Source organism: Phyllostomus hastatus, unplaced genomic scaffold (genome assembly GCF_019186645.2).
Source record: "Phyllostomus hastatus isolate PE091 unplaced genomic scaffold, TTU_PhHast_1.1 phas_contig_57, whole genome shotgun sequence".
Taxonomy (NCBI): Eukaryota; Metazoa; Chordata; class Mammalia; order Chiroptera; family Phyllostomidae; genus Phyllostomus; species Phyllostomus hastatus.
Window position 1 is genome coordinate 4,613,014 of NW_025333912.1, and position 18,445 is coordinate 4,631,458.

General features: G+C 37.1%; 1 protein-coding gene across 2 annotated transcripts in view; it reads left to right on the forward strand.

Annotated features, from left to right (window-relative positions):
- Window positions 1–18,445, forward strand: part of FAM117B (family with sequence similarity 117 member B) — a 113,145-nt gene that overhangs the window by 79,035 nt on the left and 15,665 nt on the right. Inside the window, exons 3-4 of one of the 2 annotated variants that reach the window (XM_045847625.1) lie at window positions 6,305–6,397; window positions 7,569–7,682. In XM_045847625.1, the coding sequence (XP_045703581.1) occupies window positions 6,305–6,397; window positions 7,569–7,682 (207 nt within the window). The remainder of the gene's footprint in view (window positions 1–6,304; window positions 6,398–7,568; window positions 7,683–18,445) is intronic. The other variant, XM_045847626.1, reaches the window with a different exon arrangement.

The window sequence follows — 18,445 nt, forward strand, 5'->3', positions numbered from 1 at the left end:
TACTAATGCCAAAGTAGTCAGGTGTTATATCAGTTAAAACCTTTTTAGGGAAGGGTTTACTTTTAATCTACATTTTAAAATGTATTGTCATAAAGTTTTTTTGTACTGGATCCATCTTATTTTTTAAAATTTATTATTTTTTAAAGATATTTTATTAATTATGCTATTACACTGGTTCCATTTTGCCCCTCTTTATTTTCCTCCACCATGTGCCGACCATCCCACTCACATTAACCCCCCTCCTAGTGAATGTCCAAGAGTGGTACATGTAAGTTCTTTGGCTGCTACATTTACCATACTGTTCTTAACCTCCCTGTGTCTATTTTGTATCTAGTATTTATGTTTCTTATTCCCTGTACCTATTCCTCCATTCTCCCCCTACCCCTTCCCCACTGATAACCCTCCATGTGATCTCCATTTCTCTGATTCTTTTCCTGTTCTAGTTGTTTGCTATTTTGTTTTTGTTATTTTAGGTTCAGTCATAGATAGTTGTGAGTTTGTTGTCATTTCAGTGTTCATAGTTTTGATCTTATTCTTAGATAAGTCCCTTGAACATTTCATACAATAAAGGCTTGGTGATGATAAAGTCCTTTCGCTTTACCTTGCCTGGGAAGCACTTTATCATCCACCCTTGCATTCTAAATGATAGCTTTGCTGGATAGACTAATCTTAGTTGTAGGTCCTTGCTTTTCATGACTTTGAACACTTCTTTCCAGCCCTTCTTGCCTGCGAAGTTTCATTTAAGAAATCAGCTGATGGTCTCATGGGAACTCCTTTGTAGGTAACTGTCTCCTTTTCTCTTGCTGCTTTTAAGATTCTCTCCTTATCTTTAATCTGGGGTAATGAAATGATGATGTGCCTTGGTGTGTTCCTCCTTGGGTCCAACTTCCTTGGGACTCTGAGCTTCCTGGAGTTCCTGGAAGTCTACTTCCTTCGCCAGATTGGGGAAGTTCTACTTCATTATTTGTTCAAATAAGTTTTCAATTCCTTGGTCTTCCTCTTCTCCTTCTGGCATCCCTATGATTCAAATGTTGGAACATTTAAGGTTGTCCTGGGGGTTCCTAAGCCTGTCCTCGTTTTTCTGAATAATTGTTTCTTCATTCTATTTCAGTTGAATGTTTATTTCTTCCTTCAGGTCTAAACCATTGATTGCAGTCCTGATCTCCTTCCTGTCACTGTTTGTTCCCTGCAAATTTTCCTTTAATTCACTTTTCATTACCTTCATGGTTTCCTGTCTTTTGCGACCATACTCAGTCATTTCTGTGAGCATCCTGATTACCAGTGTTTTGAACTGCGCATTGATAGGTTGGGTATCTCTTCATTGCTTAGTTATATTTTTTTCTAGAACCTTTATCTGTTCTTTCATTTGAGCCAATTTTTTGTCTCAATGTTCCTCTTATGTAGTAAAGGGCAGAGCCTTAAGTATTCACCAGTACGGGGCAACGCATGTGGCTGCATTGTGGTGCTACATGTGGGGAAGGGGTTGGAGAAGGAACAATGCTGTTTGCTGGGCTCTTGGCCAGCTTTCAGTCACTTCCCCTACTACCCACAAGTAAATTGGGCCCTTCTGGTTCTGATTCCCGAGTTCGTAAGGTTATGTGCCTCCTAGGAAGCTATGGGTCTCTCCATCAAACTCTTTTGTGGGGGTAGGAGTTTCTGAAATGTCCACAGGTTTTTTTAGTCAGAGGTTTTGAGGCTTTATTCTCCTATGCTGGAGCCCTGAATTGTGTGGTCTATCTCACTCCCTAGTTCTTCCACCCAGTTTTTTTGTACATAAATGCAGGACTTCCTGCTCCGACAACCGCAGCTTGCCCATGAGTTCTCTCTGCCTGAGATGCCCATCTCCACCCCTCCTGTACATCTGGATGAACATTTCTCTGTAACTGCTTGGTTGTTGGACTTTCATACAGTTCGATTTTCTGGCAGTTCTGGTTGTTTTTGATTTTTAAATTTGTTGTTGTCCTTTTTTTGGTTGCCCAAGCAGGCACAGTATATCTACCTACGCCTCCATTGTGGCCTCAAGTCCTCCTGGGTCCATCTTATTTTTTTAATCGTAGGATCTATGGTAACTCTCTTCCCTTCTTCATACTGTTATTTTTTTCCCCTTTTTTGTGATCATTCTTGCTAGGTATTTATCAATTTTATTAATATTTTCCAAAAACAAACTTTTGCTTTTATTGATCTCCATTTTCTATTTCATTGATTTCTTCTTTATCTTTAGTATTGTATTTATGTTGGGTTCACTTTGTGCTTTTTGGTCTTGCCCGTTAAGGTAGAAGCTTAGATCACAGATTTTAAATATTCTTTTTGTTATTTGATATAAACATTTTGAACTCTGAGTTTTCTCTCATTGCACCATTTTGAAATGTGTGCCATAGTTTAAATGCAGTTTTCATTATTATTTGGTTCAAAATATTTTCTAACCTTTCTCTTGAATCCTTCATTGTCACATGAGTTTGTTTAGAATTGTACTATTTTTCAATATTTGGTATTTTCTAGATGCTTTTTTATTATTGATGACCAATCCAATTCCATTGTGATCAGAGCGTATACTCTGAGTGATTTGAATCCTGTGATATTGAGACATCTCTGTGGCCTAGCGTATGGTATGTGGTGATGAAAGTTTCATGTGTGCTGGAAAATAAAAAACAGACTCAGGATTTATAAGGTGTAATGTTCAATGAGTACATATTAGTTCATGTTTACAGTGTTGTTGAAACCTTCTGTATCCTTATTGATTTTTATTTACTTATTCTATCAATTGCTGAATAAAGGTGTGTTAAAATCTCCAATCATGAATGTGATTTATTTCTCCCTTTGATTCTTCAATCTTTCCATTATGAATTTTGAAGTTCTCTTCCTAGGTGCATTGACAGGATTTTTATGCCTTTTTTATGAACTAATCATATTATCATTATGAAATATTCCTCTTATCTGCTATTTCCAGATCTCTTCAGCCCCTATTTTGTATCAGTTTACGGCTTGTATCATTTCTCTTTATCTGAAATGACTTCATGTAGCCATTCCTAATAAGTTTAACAGAAATAAATCCTCTTGGTTTGCATGTACTACAATATATCTTTATTTTACATTTATTATTATTATTATTATTTTAAATATTTTATTTATTTATTTTTAGAGAGGGAAGGGAGGGAGAAAGAGAGAGAGAGAAACAGCAATGTGCGGTTGCTGAGGGCCGTGGCCTACAACCCAGGCATGTGCCCTGACTGGGAATCAAACCTGCAATGCTTTGGTTCGCAGCCCACACTCAATCCACTGAGCTACGCCAGCCACGATTTTTTACATTTATTATTGAAGGCTACTGTTTCTGGACATACCCAGCATACTATAAATTCTAAATGGACAGTTTGAGGGTTTTTTCTTACCACTTAGAAGATGTCTTTCCATTATCCCCTACCTTATACTTCTAATGGGAAGGCAAATATTCTTACTACACAGAGTCCACTGGCTCTATGGGGAATGGGTGGTGGGGTCTCTGTGTGTTACTATGTTTTTTTGTTTATGGATGCTTTTTGGATTTTATCTTCTGTTTCCAGTACTTAGAGTTCGATATACATTGGTGTAGTTTCCTTTAAAATTATCCCGCTTGGGTTTTATAAGAGTTTTTATTTTCTGAATTGTTTTTCATCAACTTTTGGGTCCTCCATTGAATTACCAGCAGAATTACCAGACTAATGAGAGTAGGGAAAGAATGAGGGATCAGAGTGCTCCCAAAGGCAAGGCCCAAGAGCTCCGACCCTACCACAGGCAATGGTTCCCACCTTGCCACATGAGGACACTCTCTGGGCATGGACCACAGTATTCCAGCCCTCCTGTGCAGGGAGAAATGATGAAGGGTGCTGCCAGCCAGGGTGCAGAACAACAAGAAAGACCAGTGATAGAGAATAATTATCTGGGCAATAGACCACTATTCCACAAGTACCCTTACTACCAACATCCTAGAGGTATGGAAATGAAGAAGATAAGGAAAATCGAGGAGATGAGACCCAGTGCCAGCAACCACCTCAGCTTGGTACTGCTGCAAAGGTCAATTACCAGCACAGAAACCCAGAAAACCCTAAACCGCAAGATGGCAGAGAGATTTTAGGAAAGTCCCTAGCATGAATCACTTCAGGGTGTTCATATGGAAACAACACTGGAATCAGTTTGGGGGACCCACAGGTTTGGTGGGGCAAAGTCTCAAGGAACACCAGGGCAGAGTACACTGGTTTTAGCTAGGTTGATGGAGACTCTGATACAGTACCCACTGGCTCTGTGGGGAATGTGGGGTGGGGGAGTGTCTCAGCAAAGGAACAATGGCCTATGCCAGCATGTCTCTCTAGGAGAAAGCTGCCCCTAAATCCATACAATTCAATTCTCCCTTACGTCAGTGTTGCTCCAGTGCTGGAGCTCAAAGTGAGTGAGTCAGGTAAGTGTGTGTGTGGGCCCTTTAAGAAGAATGTCTGTTACTCCTGAAGCCCTCCATCTCACTCAGCCATAATCTCTAGTGGTTTTCACAGCCAGGAGTTACAGGGATTTATTTTGCTCACACTGGAACACTGGGCTTGGGAGCCTGGTGGTGGGCTATGACTTCTCACTCCCCAGGGTGGGGTACTTCCACAGCTGAGACATCCCTCCCAATTTTTAACCTCCACACATGGGTGTGGCACTAGCCCATTCAACTGTTCTTCCCCTCCTACCAGTCTCCATGCGGCTTCTTCTGTATATCCTTAGTTATAGGTCTTGTGTTTAGGTAGACTTCAGGTTGTTCTCAATGATGATGGTTCTGTAGTTCAGTTGTAATTTTCCTGTGGGAGGATGTAAGTAGTGAATACCATGTTTACCTACTCTTCCAGTTTGTCCAAAGCCTCCATATTCATTTTTTATAGCTGCATAGGATTCTGTTGTAAAGGTATACCAAATATATTTAGCCATTCCTCTATTTACATTCTTCTGATCTTTTACTTGTAAAAACAATGCTACCGGGAATAATATGATATATCATTTTGTGGAAAAGATACACAGTTTGTGTATCAGCAAGATAAATTGCCAAAAGAGGGATCACTCTATTGTATGCAGTAGGTACATTTGTAACTGACAACAGTTGTTGAATCCTCTTCCAAAAAGGTTGTACTAATTTATACTCCAGCCAGCAATGCAGGAGATTGCATTACTACCAAATCATCAGTGAAGTTTTATCTTGCATATCTCTTATTACGGGTGAAGTTGAGCATATTTTCATGTGTCAAGAACTCATTCATTTTTTTTTTCTGATATACTGTTTTTAAATTTTGGATTTTGTATAACCACTAAGGATTTAACATTTTTGAGACTATCCTCTGCAAATATTTTAAATCCAGGCCAGAACTCTGCAGTCTTAGGTTTATGTCTTGGCTTATGCCACTTCCTGTGAGACTATAGGGCAAGTTACCTAACCTCATTGTCACAGCTTCTTTATCTGTAAAACTTAGAGAAAACTTTATGTATTAAATCAGATAATACAATAAAGACCATTTACTGCCCTTTCATTAAACTTGGTGCCTATCACACAATAAGATCATAAGACTGTTAGCTATTGTTAGTTTTCATTTGTTCAATAAATGCTATACTTATATAAAAATAGTGGTAAAAATCAAGAATTAGGCTAAGTATTTTAATTAAGTAACTGGAGATAGAAGAATTATGGGTAATTTGTGTTACTTTAAATATCTTCTAATATCTAACTCTTCTGCAATGGGAATACATTTCATAATAGAAAAGTATGGTATGTTTTTTATTTTTAGAAAGGGCATTTTCTCAGGTTTCTTGAGGTGTAGTTGACATACAGTACTGTATAATTTTCAGGTGTACAGCATGACTTGATATACATATACTGTGAAATGATTACCACAATAATATCATTAATATTGATAATTTAGTTAATATCGTTCATCACTCATATAGTTCTAAAATAATTTTTGTTCTTTGTGTTGAGAACATTTAGGATCTACTCTTAGCAACTTTCAAATATACCATACAGCAGCAGTAATTATAACTATCATGTTGTATATTACATCTCCAATACTTAACTTATGACTGTAAGTTTGTGCCTTTTGACCACCTTCATCCAATTTCTCCGCAAATCTACCCCCTGACTCTGGTAACCACAAATCTGATCTCTCTTTCTCTGTTTGTTAGTTTTTTAGATTTCTGTATACAGTATTTGTCTTTTCTCTGTCTGACTTCTTTCATTTGGCATAATGCTCTCAAGGTCCATCCTTAACTATTTTACTGAAATTCTCCTTCCCTCTTTTTTCCATTATAGACAGAGAGTGCATGGGCTGAAGAATACTCTGAAAAGAAGAAAGGGTCTCACAAACGTTCAGCATCCTGGGGCAGTACAGATCAACTTAAGGAGGTCAGGAAAATGATTCCAAGAAAGTGGGTGTGGAATTTTGACCTCTGACTTGGGTATCTAGTTCTTTAAAGTTGTGGGCAGCAGGAATTTATTAGTTTCCATTGTGTGTGTGGGGGTGGGTTTTTTGTTCTTGTTTTTAGTTTGTTTACTTGAGAAATAACAGAAAAACAGTTATGATAATTGGGTAAAGATTTGAATGGAGAAATATACACATTACTTTTCTGAGAGTGTGTTTTCTGGCTTTTTATTGAGAGTCTGTGCCTCTTAATATAATGCAAATATCAGATATACAAACTTGTAGTGCTGTAACAAATTCACACTTACCTTTTCCATATATAGTGGTAATGTTCTTGCAATTGAATAACCCAGTATGACCAAGTTGATTATGTTACTGTGCTATGATTACCATTTTCTATGCATATAATTATAACATTTGCATAACATTATAACATTTTACATATAATATAGAAATAAAACTAAAATTTGGTCCAGGAATAATATCCAATATTGATTAAAATTATATTATTTAAAGATTATATCGGTGAATGTATTTCGTTTGAATTGATCTTTAAATACTGTTTATATTTTGGAGCTGTTGAAGTCAAGTATTTGATAAACCTAAATCTAAATAAAATGTGATTCATAGGGGCAATGAGAGCATAATTACTACTTTTTAATATTTTGTGAAAACTGATACAATTTATTTTTTTTTTAAGTTTTATTTTTAGATAGAGGGGAAGGGAGGGAGAAAGAGAAACATCATTGTGTGATTCCCTCTCATGCCTCCTGGGGACCTGGCCAGCAACCCAGGCATGTGCCCTGACTAGGAATCCAGGTAGTGACCCTCTGGTTTGCAGGCCAGTGCTCAGTCCACTGAGCCACACCAGCCAGTGCTGTAATATAATTTATTCTAAATGCTGAAAAGTTGGTTAGTACTTGGGAAGCGGGAAGGCTCAGAACAATATTGGAAAATAATTTTGTTTCTCTTTAAAATATATACTCATATGCACCCCTGTATGTGTATATTTGAAAATCGTGTGCACTAAGTCAGATTTTGTGATATGTTTTTTAAAAAATTCAAAACATTTTTAAGGCTGAATTTTACTGGTTTTTATTAAGCTAGGATGTTTTATATAGTATGGATTACACTGGTTATTTTTTTCCTTTTTAGATTGCAAAATTACGCCAGCAACTGCAGAGAAGTAAACACAGCAGTCGGCATCACCGAGATAAAGAAAGACAGTCTCCATTTCATGGCAACCATTCTGCCATTAACCAGTGTCAGGTAGGAGCACAGATACCACAAAATCCAGAGAAGGGATTTGTTGTTTTGCTGGTGATGTATTATTTCATAGGTAGCTTTGTACGATAAAATATGCAAAAGCACATTTGAAACTGATTAAATACTGAATCGCAGCCTTCATTAAAAAAAAATTAAGTTGAGAAAATGATATTTTCCTTAGGTGATCTGGGATATGACTTCTAGGAAACATAGCTAATTTTCCATATTTTGATTTATCATATTTTTATTTATCAATTTAGTATGTGGGAAGCAGAATAATAGAGAGAGGTATGCCCTGGGTATGAAACCAGACCTTGGACAAGTAACCTGTTCTAAGTCTCAGCTACCTTACCTGAAGATTGAGGATAGTAATGATACCTGTATCATAAAGTCTTTTAGTAGGGAAAAACCTTTAGCAACTTTGATTCCTTAATAGAACCTTATGAACTACTCTTGATGGCTCATCCTGGGAGCATTTCTTTTCAACTGAATTGAAATTGGATAGGGTCCCTTCACAAGTAGAAAGCAAGAAAAAGTTTGGTAATCCATTTTATATATAGGTTGATAGCTTCTGATGATTGTCAAGGATATGTGGATTGTTTTCAAGAGAAATTATGGGTGGACATATATACTTTTTTCAAACTAATTTTGCCCTAAGATATTGGTGTGTGGGTCAAATTTGATCTCATAAATTTATAGTTTGGTTGTAATCTCCAGTAGCTTATTTATATATAAGGTATTTAATTGTAAACATGAATATACACTAGTACCATTGAACAACCTAAACTGGATTTCTATCTGGAAAATAGAAAATGTAAAATTGACAAAATAAATGAAAAATTTGTATACATGAATAATATCAACATTGGAATGCTAATTAAAAACCTAACTCCCTCATTCTCAAAAGTCTGCAGACCCAGATGGTTTTATAGGTGAACTTGCCAACCTTACACCCCCTCTGATTTATCTATAAATACTTTATATGTATTCCTAAGAGATAAGGCTGCTTTTTATTCTTAATCTGTATTTTTACTTTGGGAGAATAGGAATTAAGGTAGACTTTTATTGAATTAAGTGATGAGTTTTAGGAGTTTAAAAGTTTTTTAAGTATATTTTATTGATTATTCTATTACAGATGTCCCATTCCTTTCTCTCCCCTTAATCCTGCTCTGCCCAGTGCCCCCATTCCCTCCAGCATCCACACCCCACCCCTTACTTCATGTCCATCAGGTTGTATGTAAGTTCTTTGGCTTCTCCATTTCCTATACTATTTTAAACCTCCCCCAGTTTATTTTGTACCTTATCACTTATGCTATTTATTTCCTGTATATTTTCCTACATTTCCCCACCCCCACGCCACTGATAACCCTCCATGTGATCTCCACTTCTGTGATTCTGTTCCTCTTCTAGTTGTTTGCTTAGTTTGTTTTTATTTTTTTAGGTTCAGTCGTTGATAGTTGTGAGTTTGTTGTCATTTCAATGTTCATAGTTTTGATCTTTTTCTTAGATAAGTCCCTTTAACATTTCATATAATAAGGGCTTGGTGATGATGAAGTCCTTTAGCTTTACCTTGTCTGGGAAACACTTTATCTGCCATTCTATTCTAAATGATAGTTTTACTGGATAGACTAATCTTGGTTGTAGGTCTTTGCCTTTCATGACTTCAAATACTTCTTTCCAGCCCCTTCTTTCCTGAAAGATTTCTTTTGAGAAATCAGCTGATAATCTTATGGGAACTCTTTTGTAGGGAAGTCTCTGCTTTATCTTTAGCCTTTGGCATTTTAATTATGGTGTGTCTTGGTGTGGTCCTCTTTGGGTCCAACTTCTTTGGGACTCTGTACTTTCTGGTCTTGTATGTCTATTTCCTTTGCCAAATTAGGGAAGTTTTCTTTCATTATTTCTTTCAAATAAGTTTTCAGTGTCTTGCTTTTTTCCTCATCTTGTTCTGGCATCCCTATTATTCGGATGATGGCACTTTTAGAGATGTGTCAGAGTCATCTTACTCTCTCCTCATTTTTTTGAATTCTTTTTTCTTCATTCTGTTCTGATTGAATGTTTATTTCTTCTTTACGTTCCAAATTGTTGATTTGAGTCTTGGTTTCCTTCCCTTCACTGTTGGTTCCCTATGGATTTTTCTTTATTTCACTTAGTGTAGCCTTCATTTTTTCCCTTATGCTTTAGCCGTACTTAATGAGTTCTCTGAGCATCTTTATCACCAATGTTTTGAACTCTGTTCCTGCTAGGTTGGCTATCTATTTCATTTAGTTCTTTTCCTGGGGTTTTGTTTGGTTCTTTCATTTGGGCCATATTTCCTTGTCTTCTCAATTTCTAATCCTCCCTGTGTTTGTTTCTGTGTACTAGGTAGAGCTGCTTTAACTCCTTGTCTCAGCACACCTGTTAAATTACCACTGTGCAGTTCTGTGTGTGGGAGTGGGGTCAGAGAAGGGACAGTTCCACTGCCTGGCTTCTGCAGGCTTGCTCAGCACTCACCCCATTTCCAGTCACTTCACCCACTCCTCATATTCTACTAGTGCCCGCCTACCTGTTGCCCTGGTGATGGTTCCTGGAATGGATGAGATTGAGTAGGTTCTAGGATTTTGGGGGCCACTTAAATTGGCTCTCCTGAGAGCCTGGAGTTTCTCCAGTGCCCCGATCCCTATAGTTTTTACAGCCAGAAGTTATAAGGCTTATATCACCAGCACTAGAATCCTGGACTTCAGGGTCTGGCCTGGGGCTGGGATCATTTGCTCCCAAGGTATCCCTCCTGATTTTTATCTACCACTCATGAATGTGGGACCATCCATTCCCCTGGCTACTGCCCATCCTCGCCCTCTCTACTCTTCCTACCTATCTGTATGAATATGGCTTCTTTAATTCCTCAGTTGTCAAACTTCCATACAGTTTGATTTTCTGGCTGTTCTGGGGTTTTTTGTGTGTGTTTGTTTTGAGGTTAGTTGTGATCCTTCTTGTGGTTTTGCAAGGAGGTGAAGCATGTCTATATATTCCTCTATCTTGACCAGAATTCCTCAGTATTATTTTGTATTAGTTTCAGGTGTGTGCCTAGTGGTTAGACAATCATATACTTTACAAAGTATCCCCCAATATTTGCAGTATCTACCTGGCACCATATGTAGTTATTGCAATATTATTGACTGTATTTCCAATGCTGTACTTTACATTCCCCTGACTATTCTGTAACTACCTATTTGTATTTCTCTTTTTAAAGATTTTATTTATTTTTAGAGAGAGGAGAAGGGAGACAAAGAGAGGAAGAGAAACATCAGTGTGTGGTTGCCTCTCATGTGCCCCATACTAGGGACCTAGCCTGCAAACCAGGCATGTGCAACTGACTGGGAATCGAGCCAGTGACCTTTTGGTTCACAGGCCAGTGCTTAATTCACTGAGCCACACCAGCCAGAGCCAATTTGTATTTCTTAATCCCTTTATCCAGTCCTGCAACATCCCTCTCATTGGTAACCATTAGTCTGTTCTCTGAGTTTGAGCCTTTTTGTTCTTTTATTTTCTTTAGATTCTGCATATAAGTGAAATCATATGGTATTTGTCTTTCTGACTGGCTTATCTCACTTAACACCCTCTAGAGGTTCATCCATGCTTTTGTAAATAAATGGTAAGATAACATTCTTTTTTATGGCTGAATAAAAAAAGAATGATGTACCATTGCATATATGTACCACCACTATGTTATCTACCCATCCATTGATGGGCACTTGGGTTGCTTCCATATTTTGGCTATTTAAATAACCCTGCAGTGAACCTAGGGGTGCATATATTCTTTCAAATTAGTGTTTTGGGATTCTTCAGATACACACACACACACACACACACACACACACACACACACACACACACAAATACTCACCCACAGAAGTGGAATCATTGGTCCATAATACAATTTCATTTTTAATTTTTTGAGGATCCTCCATACTGTTTGCATAGTGACTGCACCAGTCTGCATTCTCACCAACAGTGCGTGAGGGTTCACTTTTCTGCACATCCTCACCAACACTTGTTTATGGATTTATTGATAGCCATTCTTAACTTGTGTGAAGTGATACCTCACTGTGATTTTATTTTCGTTTTATTTTTTAATATATTTTATTGATTATGCTATTACATACATTTGTCCCATTTTTCCCCCTTCACCCCCCTCGCACCTGCATATTCTCCCTCTTTAGTTTATGTCCATGGGTCATACATATAAGTTGTTTAGCTTCTACCTTTCCTATACTATTCATACCTTCCCCCTTTCTATTTTCTACCTACCATCTATGCTACTTATTCTCTGTACCTTTTCCCCCTCTCTGCTCCTCCCACTCCCCTGTTCATAATCCTCCATGTGATCTCTATTTCTGTGGTTCTGTTTCTGTTCTAGCTGTTTGCTTTATTTGTTTTTGTTTTAGGTGTGGTTGTTAATGATTGTGAGTTTGCTGTCATTTTCCTGTTCATATTTTTTATCTTCTTTTTCTTAGATAAATCCCTTTAACATTTCATATAAGGGCTTGGTGATGATGAGCTCCTTGAACTTGACCTTATCTAAGAAGCACTTTTTCTGCCCTTCCATTCTAAATGAAAGTTTTGCTGGATAGAGCAATCTGGGATGTAGGTCCTTGCCTTTCATGACTTGGAATACTTTTTTCCAGCCCCTTCTTGCCTGTAAGGTCTCTTTTGAAAAATCAGCTGACAGTCTTATGGGAACTCCTTCATAGGTAACTGTCCCCTTATGTCTTGCTGCTTCTAGGATTCTCTCCTTCATTTTTACCTTGGCTAATGTAATTATGGTGTGCCTTGGTGTGTTCCTCCTTGGGTCCAACCTCTTTGGGACTCTCTTTGAGCTTCCTGGACTTCCTGGAAGTTTATTTCCTTTGCCAGATTGGGGAAGTTCTCCTTCATTATTTGTTCAAATAAGTTTTCAATTTGTTGTTTTGACTCTTCTCCGTCTAGGACCGCTATGATTCAGATGTTGGAATGTTTCAAGATATCCAGGAGGTTCCTAAGTCTCTCCTCATTTTTTTGAATTCTTGTTGCTTCATTCTTTTCTGTTTGATTGTTTCTTTCTTCCTTCTGGTCCACTCCATTGATTTGAGTCCCAGTTTTCTTTCCATCACTACTGGTTCTCTGTGCATTTTCCTTCATTTGTTCATCTAATTTGCGACCAAATTTAACAAATTCTGTGAGCATCCTGATCACCAGTGCTTTGAACTGTACATTTGATAGGTTGGCTATTTCTTGGTTGCTTAGTTGTATTTGCTGTGAAGCTTTGATCTGTTCTTCTGTTTGGGCCATTTTTTTTTTTTATGGTCTTGATTCACCTATTACCTAGTGAGGGTGTAGCCTTAGGTGTTCACTAGGGCAGGGTAACCCATGTCTCTGGGTTGTGATACTGTTTGTGGGGAAGGGGTCTGAGAGGTAATGATGGTGCTTGCTCCACTCTCATGCTGGATTTCAGTCATTTACCCTTTTTCCCACAAGCCAATTGGGCCCTTCTGGTGTTGATTCTTGTGTGGGTGGGTCTCTCCAATGAACTCTTCTGTGAGGCTGGGAGTTTCTCCTGCTGCTTCTCAACCCCCGAAGGCATTTTCAATCAGTGGTTTGCGGCTTTATTTCCCTGAGCTGGGGCCCTGAGTTGCACAGTCCATCCTGCTACCCAGTTGTTTCTCCAGGCTTATTTGCTCACGAATGTGGACCACCCAGTCCACAATCCTGCCACCTTCCTGATCCGCCTGCTGCTGCCTTGATAGCCAGCTGCAGCATTGTGCCCCCTGCTCCACAATCTGATGCCCACTGGGTCCGCCACCGCCACTTTGCCTGCCCTTGTCCTCCAGTCACTGCCTTTCCGAGAGTCCTCTCTGCCCCTGACTGGCCGACTCTACCCCTCCTACCAGTCTGGATGAATGTATCTTCTTTAACTAACCAACTTATTTGGTTTTCAGACTTCCATACAGTTTGGTTTTCTGTCAGTTCTGATTGGTTTTTGTTTTTAAATTGTTGTCCTCCTTTTGGTTGTGTGAGGAGACACAGCATGTCTACCTACACCTCCATCTTGGCTGGATGTCGCTCACTGTGATTTTAATTTGCATTTCTCTCATGTTTAGTGGTGTTGAGCATTGTTGTTTTTTTTTGTTGTTTTTGTGTGTGTGTGTGTTGTTTTTTTATGTCTATTGGTCATCGGTTTGTTCTCTTTGGAAGTGTCTATTCAGGTCCTTTCCTCATTTTTTAATTGAATCGTCTGTTTTGTTTGTGTTTTTAGTGTTATAACATGATTTCTTTATAAAATTGGATATTAACCTCTTATCAGGTGTATCATTGACAAATATCTTCTTCCATTCAATAGGTTGTCCTTTTGCTTTGCTGGTGGGTTTTTTCCTCCTGTACAAAAATGTTGTAGTTTGATATAATCCCATTTGTTTACTTTTTGTTTGTTTCCTTTGTCCGGAGATACATCAGGAAAAAAATATTTTTAAAGATTTTATTTATTTATTTTTAGAGAAAGGGGAAGGGAAAAAGAAAGCGAGGGAAGGAAACAGTAGTTTGTGGTTGTTACTTGCACACCCCCAACCAGGGGCCTGACCCGCAACCCAGGCATGTGCAACCCAGGCATGTGCCGTTAACTGGGAATGCATCCTGAAACCCCTTTGTTTGAAGGCTGGTGCTCAATGCACTGAGCCATGCCTGCCCGAGCAGGAAAAACACTGTTAAGAACAATGCTAGAGATTTTAATGCCGATGTTTTCTTCTAGGAGTTTTATGGTTTTGAGTCTTACATTTAAGCCTTTAATTCATTTTGTGTTAATTCTTGTATATGCTGTAAGAAGGTGGTCTAGTTTTGTGGGGGGGGGGGGTTTGCATCTATTTGTCTAGTTTTCCCAACACCCTCTATTGAATAGACTGTCTTTACCTTGTTGTATATGCTTGCTTCCTTTGTCAAATATTAATTGAACATGTTGTCATAGGCTTACTTCGAAACTCTTTTCTGTTCCATAGATCTATATGTATGATTTTTTTTAACATATTTTTTTTTCTTAAGATTTTATTTATTTATTTTTAGAGAGGGAAGGAAGGGAGATAGAGAGAGAGAGAGAGAAACATCAATGTGCAGTTGCTGGGGGTCATGGCCTGCAGCCCAGGCATGTACCCTGACTGGGAATCAAACCTGCGATACTTTGGTTCGCAGCCCGAGCTCAATCCACTGAGCTACACCAGCCAGTATATGTATGCTTTTATGCCAGTACCATGCTGTTTTGATTACTGTGGCAGTATAGTTCAGATTAATAACAGGTAGAGTGATACTTCCAATTTTGTTCCTGTTTTTCAAAATTGCTGAGGCTGTTCAGGTCTTTTATGGTTCCATGCAAAATTTTGGATTATTTGTTCTAGTTCTGTAAAATAGGCCATTGTTATTTTGATAGGAACTGTATTGATCTTTAGTCATTGATTAGTATGCACATTTTAATGGCAATAATTCTTCCTACCTATGAACCATGGTATATGCCTCCATTTACTTGTATCCTCTTTAATTTCTTTCTTAAGTATCTTACAATTTTTCAAGTCCAGGTCCTTTACTCCCTTGGTAATTTATTCCTAGATATTTTATTTTTTTGATGCAAGTTTAAGTGGGATTGTTTTCTTAATTTTTCTCTGATAGTTCATTATTGGTGTACAAAATGCAATCAATTTCTGAATATTTATTTTGTATTCTGCTACTTTACTGAATTCATTGATCAGTTCTAGGAGTTTTTTGGTTGAATCTTTGAGTTCTCTGTATACAGTCTGTGTCATCTGCAAATAATGACAGTCTTACTGGTTAATTTACTTTCCAGTTTTGATGTTTTTTTTACTTCTGCTTGTCTGGTATGGCTATGACTTGCAGTATTATGTTGAATAAAAGGGGTGAAAGTGGACATCCTGTTTTGTTCCTGATGTTAAGGGAAATGCTGTTAGTTTTTCTTTGTTGAGTATGATGTTAGCTGTGGGCTTGTCATACATGGCCTTTATCATGTTGAGTTATGTTCCCTCTGTTCTTACTTTGCCGAGAGTTTCTATCATAAATGGGTGCTGAATTTTATCAGATACTTTTTTCTACTACTGTTGATATAATGTTGTGGTTTTGATCCTTCATTTTGTTTATGTGGTGAATTACATGTACTGATTTTCGAATGTTGTACCAACCTTGCATTCCTGGAGTAGGTCCCATTTGATCATGGTGTATGATCTTCTTACTGCACTGGTGTATTGTGTTTGCTAAATTTTGTTGAGAATTTAGCATCTGTGTTCATCAGGGATATTGGCCTATAATTTTCTTTTTTTCTTTTTACCTGGCCTCAGAAAATAGCTTTGGGAGTCTTCCCTCCTCTTGAATTTTTTCATGTAGTTTGAGAAGGGTAGGTGTTAATTCTTCTTTGAATGTTTGGTAAAATTCATATGTGAAACCGTTTGGTCCAGGACTTTGTTGGGAGTTTTTTTATTACTGATTTGATTTCATTTGTTGTAATTGCTCTGTTTCAGATTTTCATTTCTTCTTGATTCATTTTTGGAAGATTGTGTGAAATTTCTAGGTATTTATCCATTCAATCCAGATTGCCCAATTTGATGGTGTATAGGTGTTCATAATATTTTCTCAAAATTTTTGTGTATCTGCAGTGTTAGTTGTTACTTCTCTTTCATTTCTGGTTTTATTTATTTGAACCATCTCTTTTTTATGAGTCTGGCTAAAGGTTTATTAATCATGTCTATCTTGTTTATCAAAGAACCAACTCTTGGTTACATTGATCTTTTGTATTGCTTTTTTAGACTCTCTCTTGTTTATTTTCTCTCTGATATATATTATTCCCTTCTTCTCACTGTGTTTTGTTTTGTTTTGTTTTTTTTTGATAAATTTAGAGTGTCCGTGAGTTGAAGTTTTATTTTTCCAACTAGTTCTTGATCTATGATGCTGAAGTGTTTCAGGCACCAGCCTTGTTGGATATAGAGTTGTTAACACTTAACAAAAGGCAGGGGGGGGTCTTAACCAGGACAAGTGTTCAGAGAAAGTGAACTAGACTAGCAGAATAGATTTATTGATGTGGCAAATATTTTCCTCAAAAACCAATTTTGAAAATGGTATGTCATCAGTGTTCCACGATCTACTCTGTAGAGAGTGGCTCAAATATGTATATTTGAAAAAAATTTTAATTTTATAAATTTTCTCTGTAAACCTATAGCCTATCTAAACTTAAGATTTTTTATATCCTTTCCTTTGGGAGTAGATGCTGAGACTAGGAGAGGGGGCAGAAAGAAGAGATGGAAGTGAAAAAGGAATAAATAATAATAGAAGCCTGGGGGTGTGGGAGAAGGATAGGGAACTGAGGGATTAAAAAGGGCAAAATTAGAAGACATTATATGAAGGGAAAAAATGATACTTGAAGAAATTTTTTAAAAAGACAGCAAAGGATTATGTTAAGAATAAAATTCATGATAGGAGAAACAAAGTAAAAATTGTAGCTACTATTTGCTGAGCATCCATCCATTATGGGCCACGTCACTGTGCCACATGTCCTGTCATTTCATTCTCAGAACCACTCCCAGTAGGTGGTTGGGTTCCCACGTTACATGTGAGGGAAGTGGGACTCTCAGGGACCCAACAACAAGCAATGAAGAAGTACTACTGCCTTGGTGCTCTAGATTGAAGCTTTTTCTCACCAATTTCTTACCTTTTCCAAGGATTGTTAGTGTGTTAATACCTATTTTAAAAAATTTTCAATTTTATAAGTGAGCAGGAACAAAAAAGAACAAATACAGGTATAACACTAAGTTCTGTATCAGATGACAAGGTTATCAATTGAATGAAACTAGTAATAATTAATTAGAGGCCCTGTTACCTTTTCTTCTTGCTTACCTTCCTCAGGAAGGGAAGTTTTCCAAAGAAACCTCCAAGTGAAGGATGAGTTAATCACATTTCTTTACCAGGCAGCAGGACAATGTACAAGATGATCTTCTGGCACATTATTGCTATTAAGTTTCATATTTTATTTTGAGTATTTTGTCAGGAAATCAAGTAATATACCATAATTATATAATCAGTTATTTATTTTCCAAAGTAGTAACTGTCAGTGAAAAAAATGACGTATTTTTTAAAAATTAGAGATAGGCTTTGGAAAAAAGAAAATGAATTATATAGTTGTCTTTCCTGAAAAACAAAAATAATTTCTTTTCAGGAAAGAAAAAATCATTACAAGGAAAATATAAATAATTAAATTTTACAGGTATCTTATTCTCATTTCAGTCTTGCTATGACTGTAGTTAACTGTGGCACTAGGGGACTTTAAAGTTATGTCTGAATTTTGAACTCTCTTAAAAATCATAAAAGAATTTCTGAGACTTACATTATTTTAGTACCTTCCTTTATCCCTGTTTCCTTTACAGTATCTCATAGATGTAAATGAATCGCTCAAACTCAACTTCAGTTGGGGTTTTGGCTTTACCATATTTTGCCGTGTATAGTGTGCACCATTTTGACCAAATTTTTTGAGGGAAAAATACATATGCAACATTGTTCATGGGTAGTACTAATTCCTTATCTATATAAATGTTTGTAATTCTTTTATTTATGCGTATGTGTGAAAAGTATAACTGTAGAAAGCAATAATAATATCTGTATGCAAAGGGTATCCTGAAATATGATCATTGGTTTTGTTTCTAAATATAAATAAATAAATAAATAAATAATATAATTAAAAAATTAAAATGAAAGATTTTTTCCCCCTGAAAGTT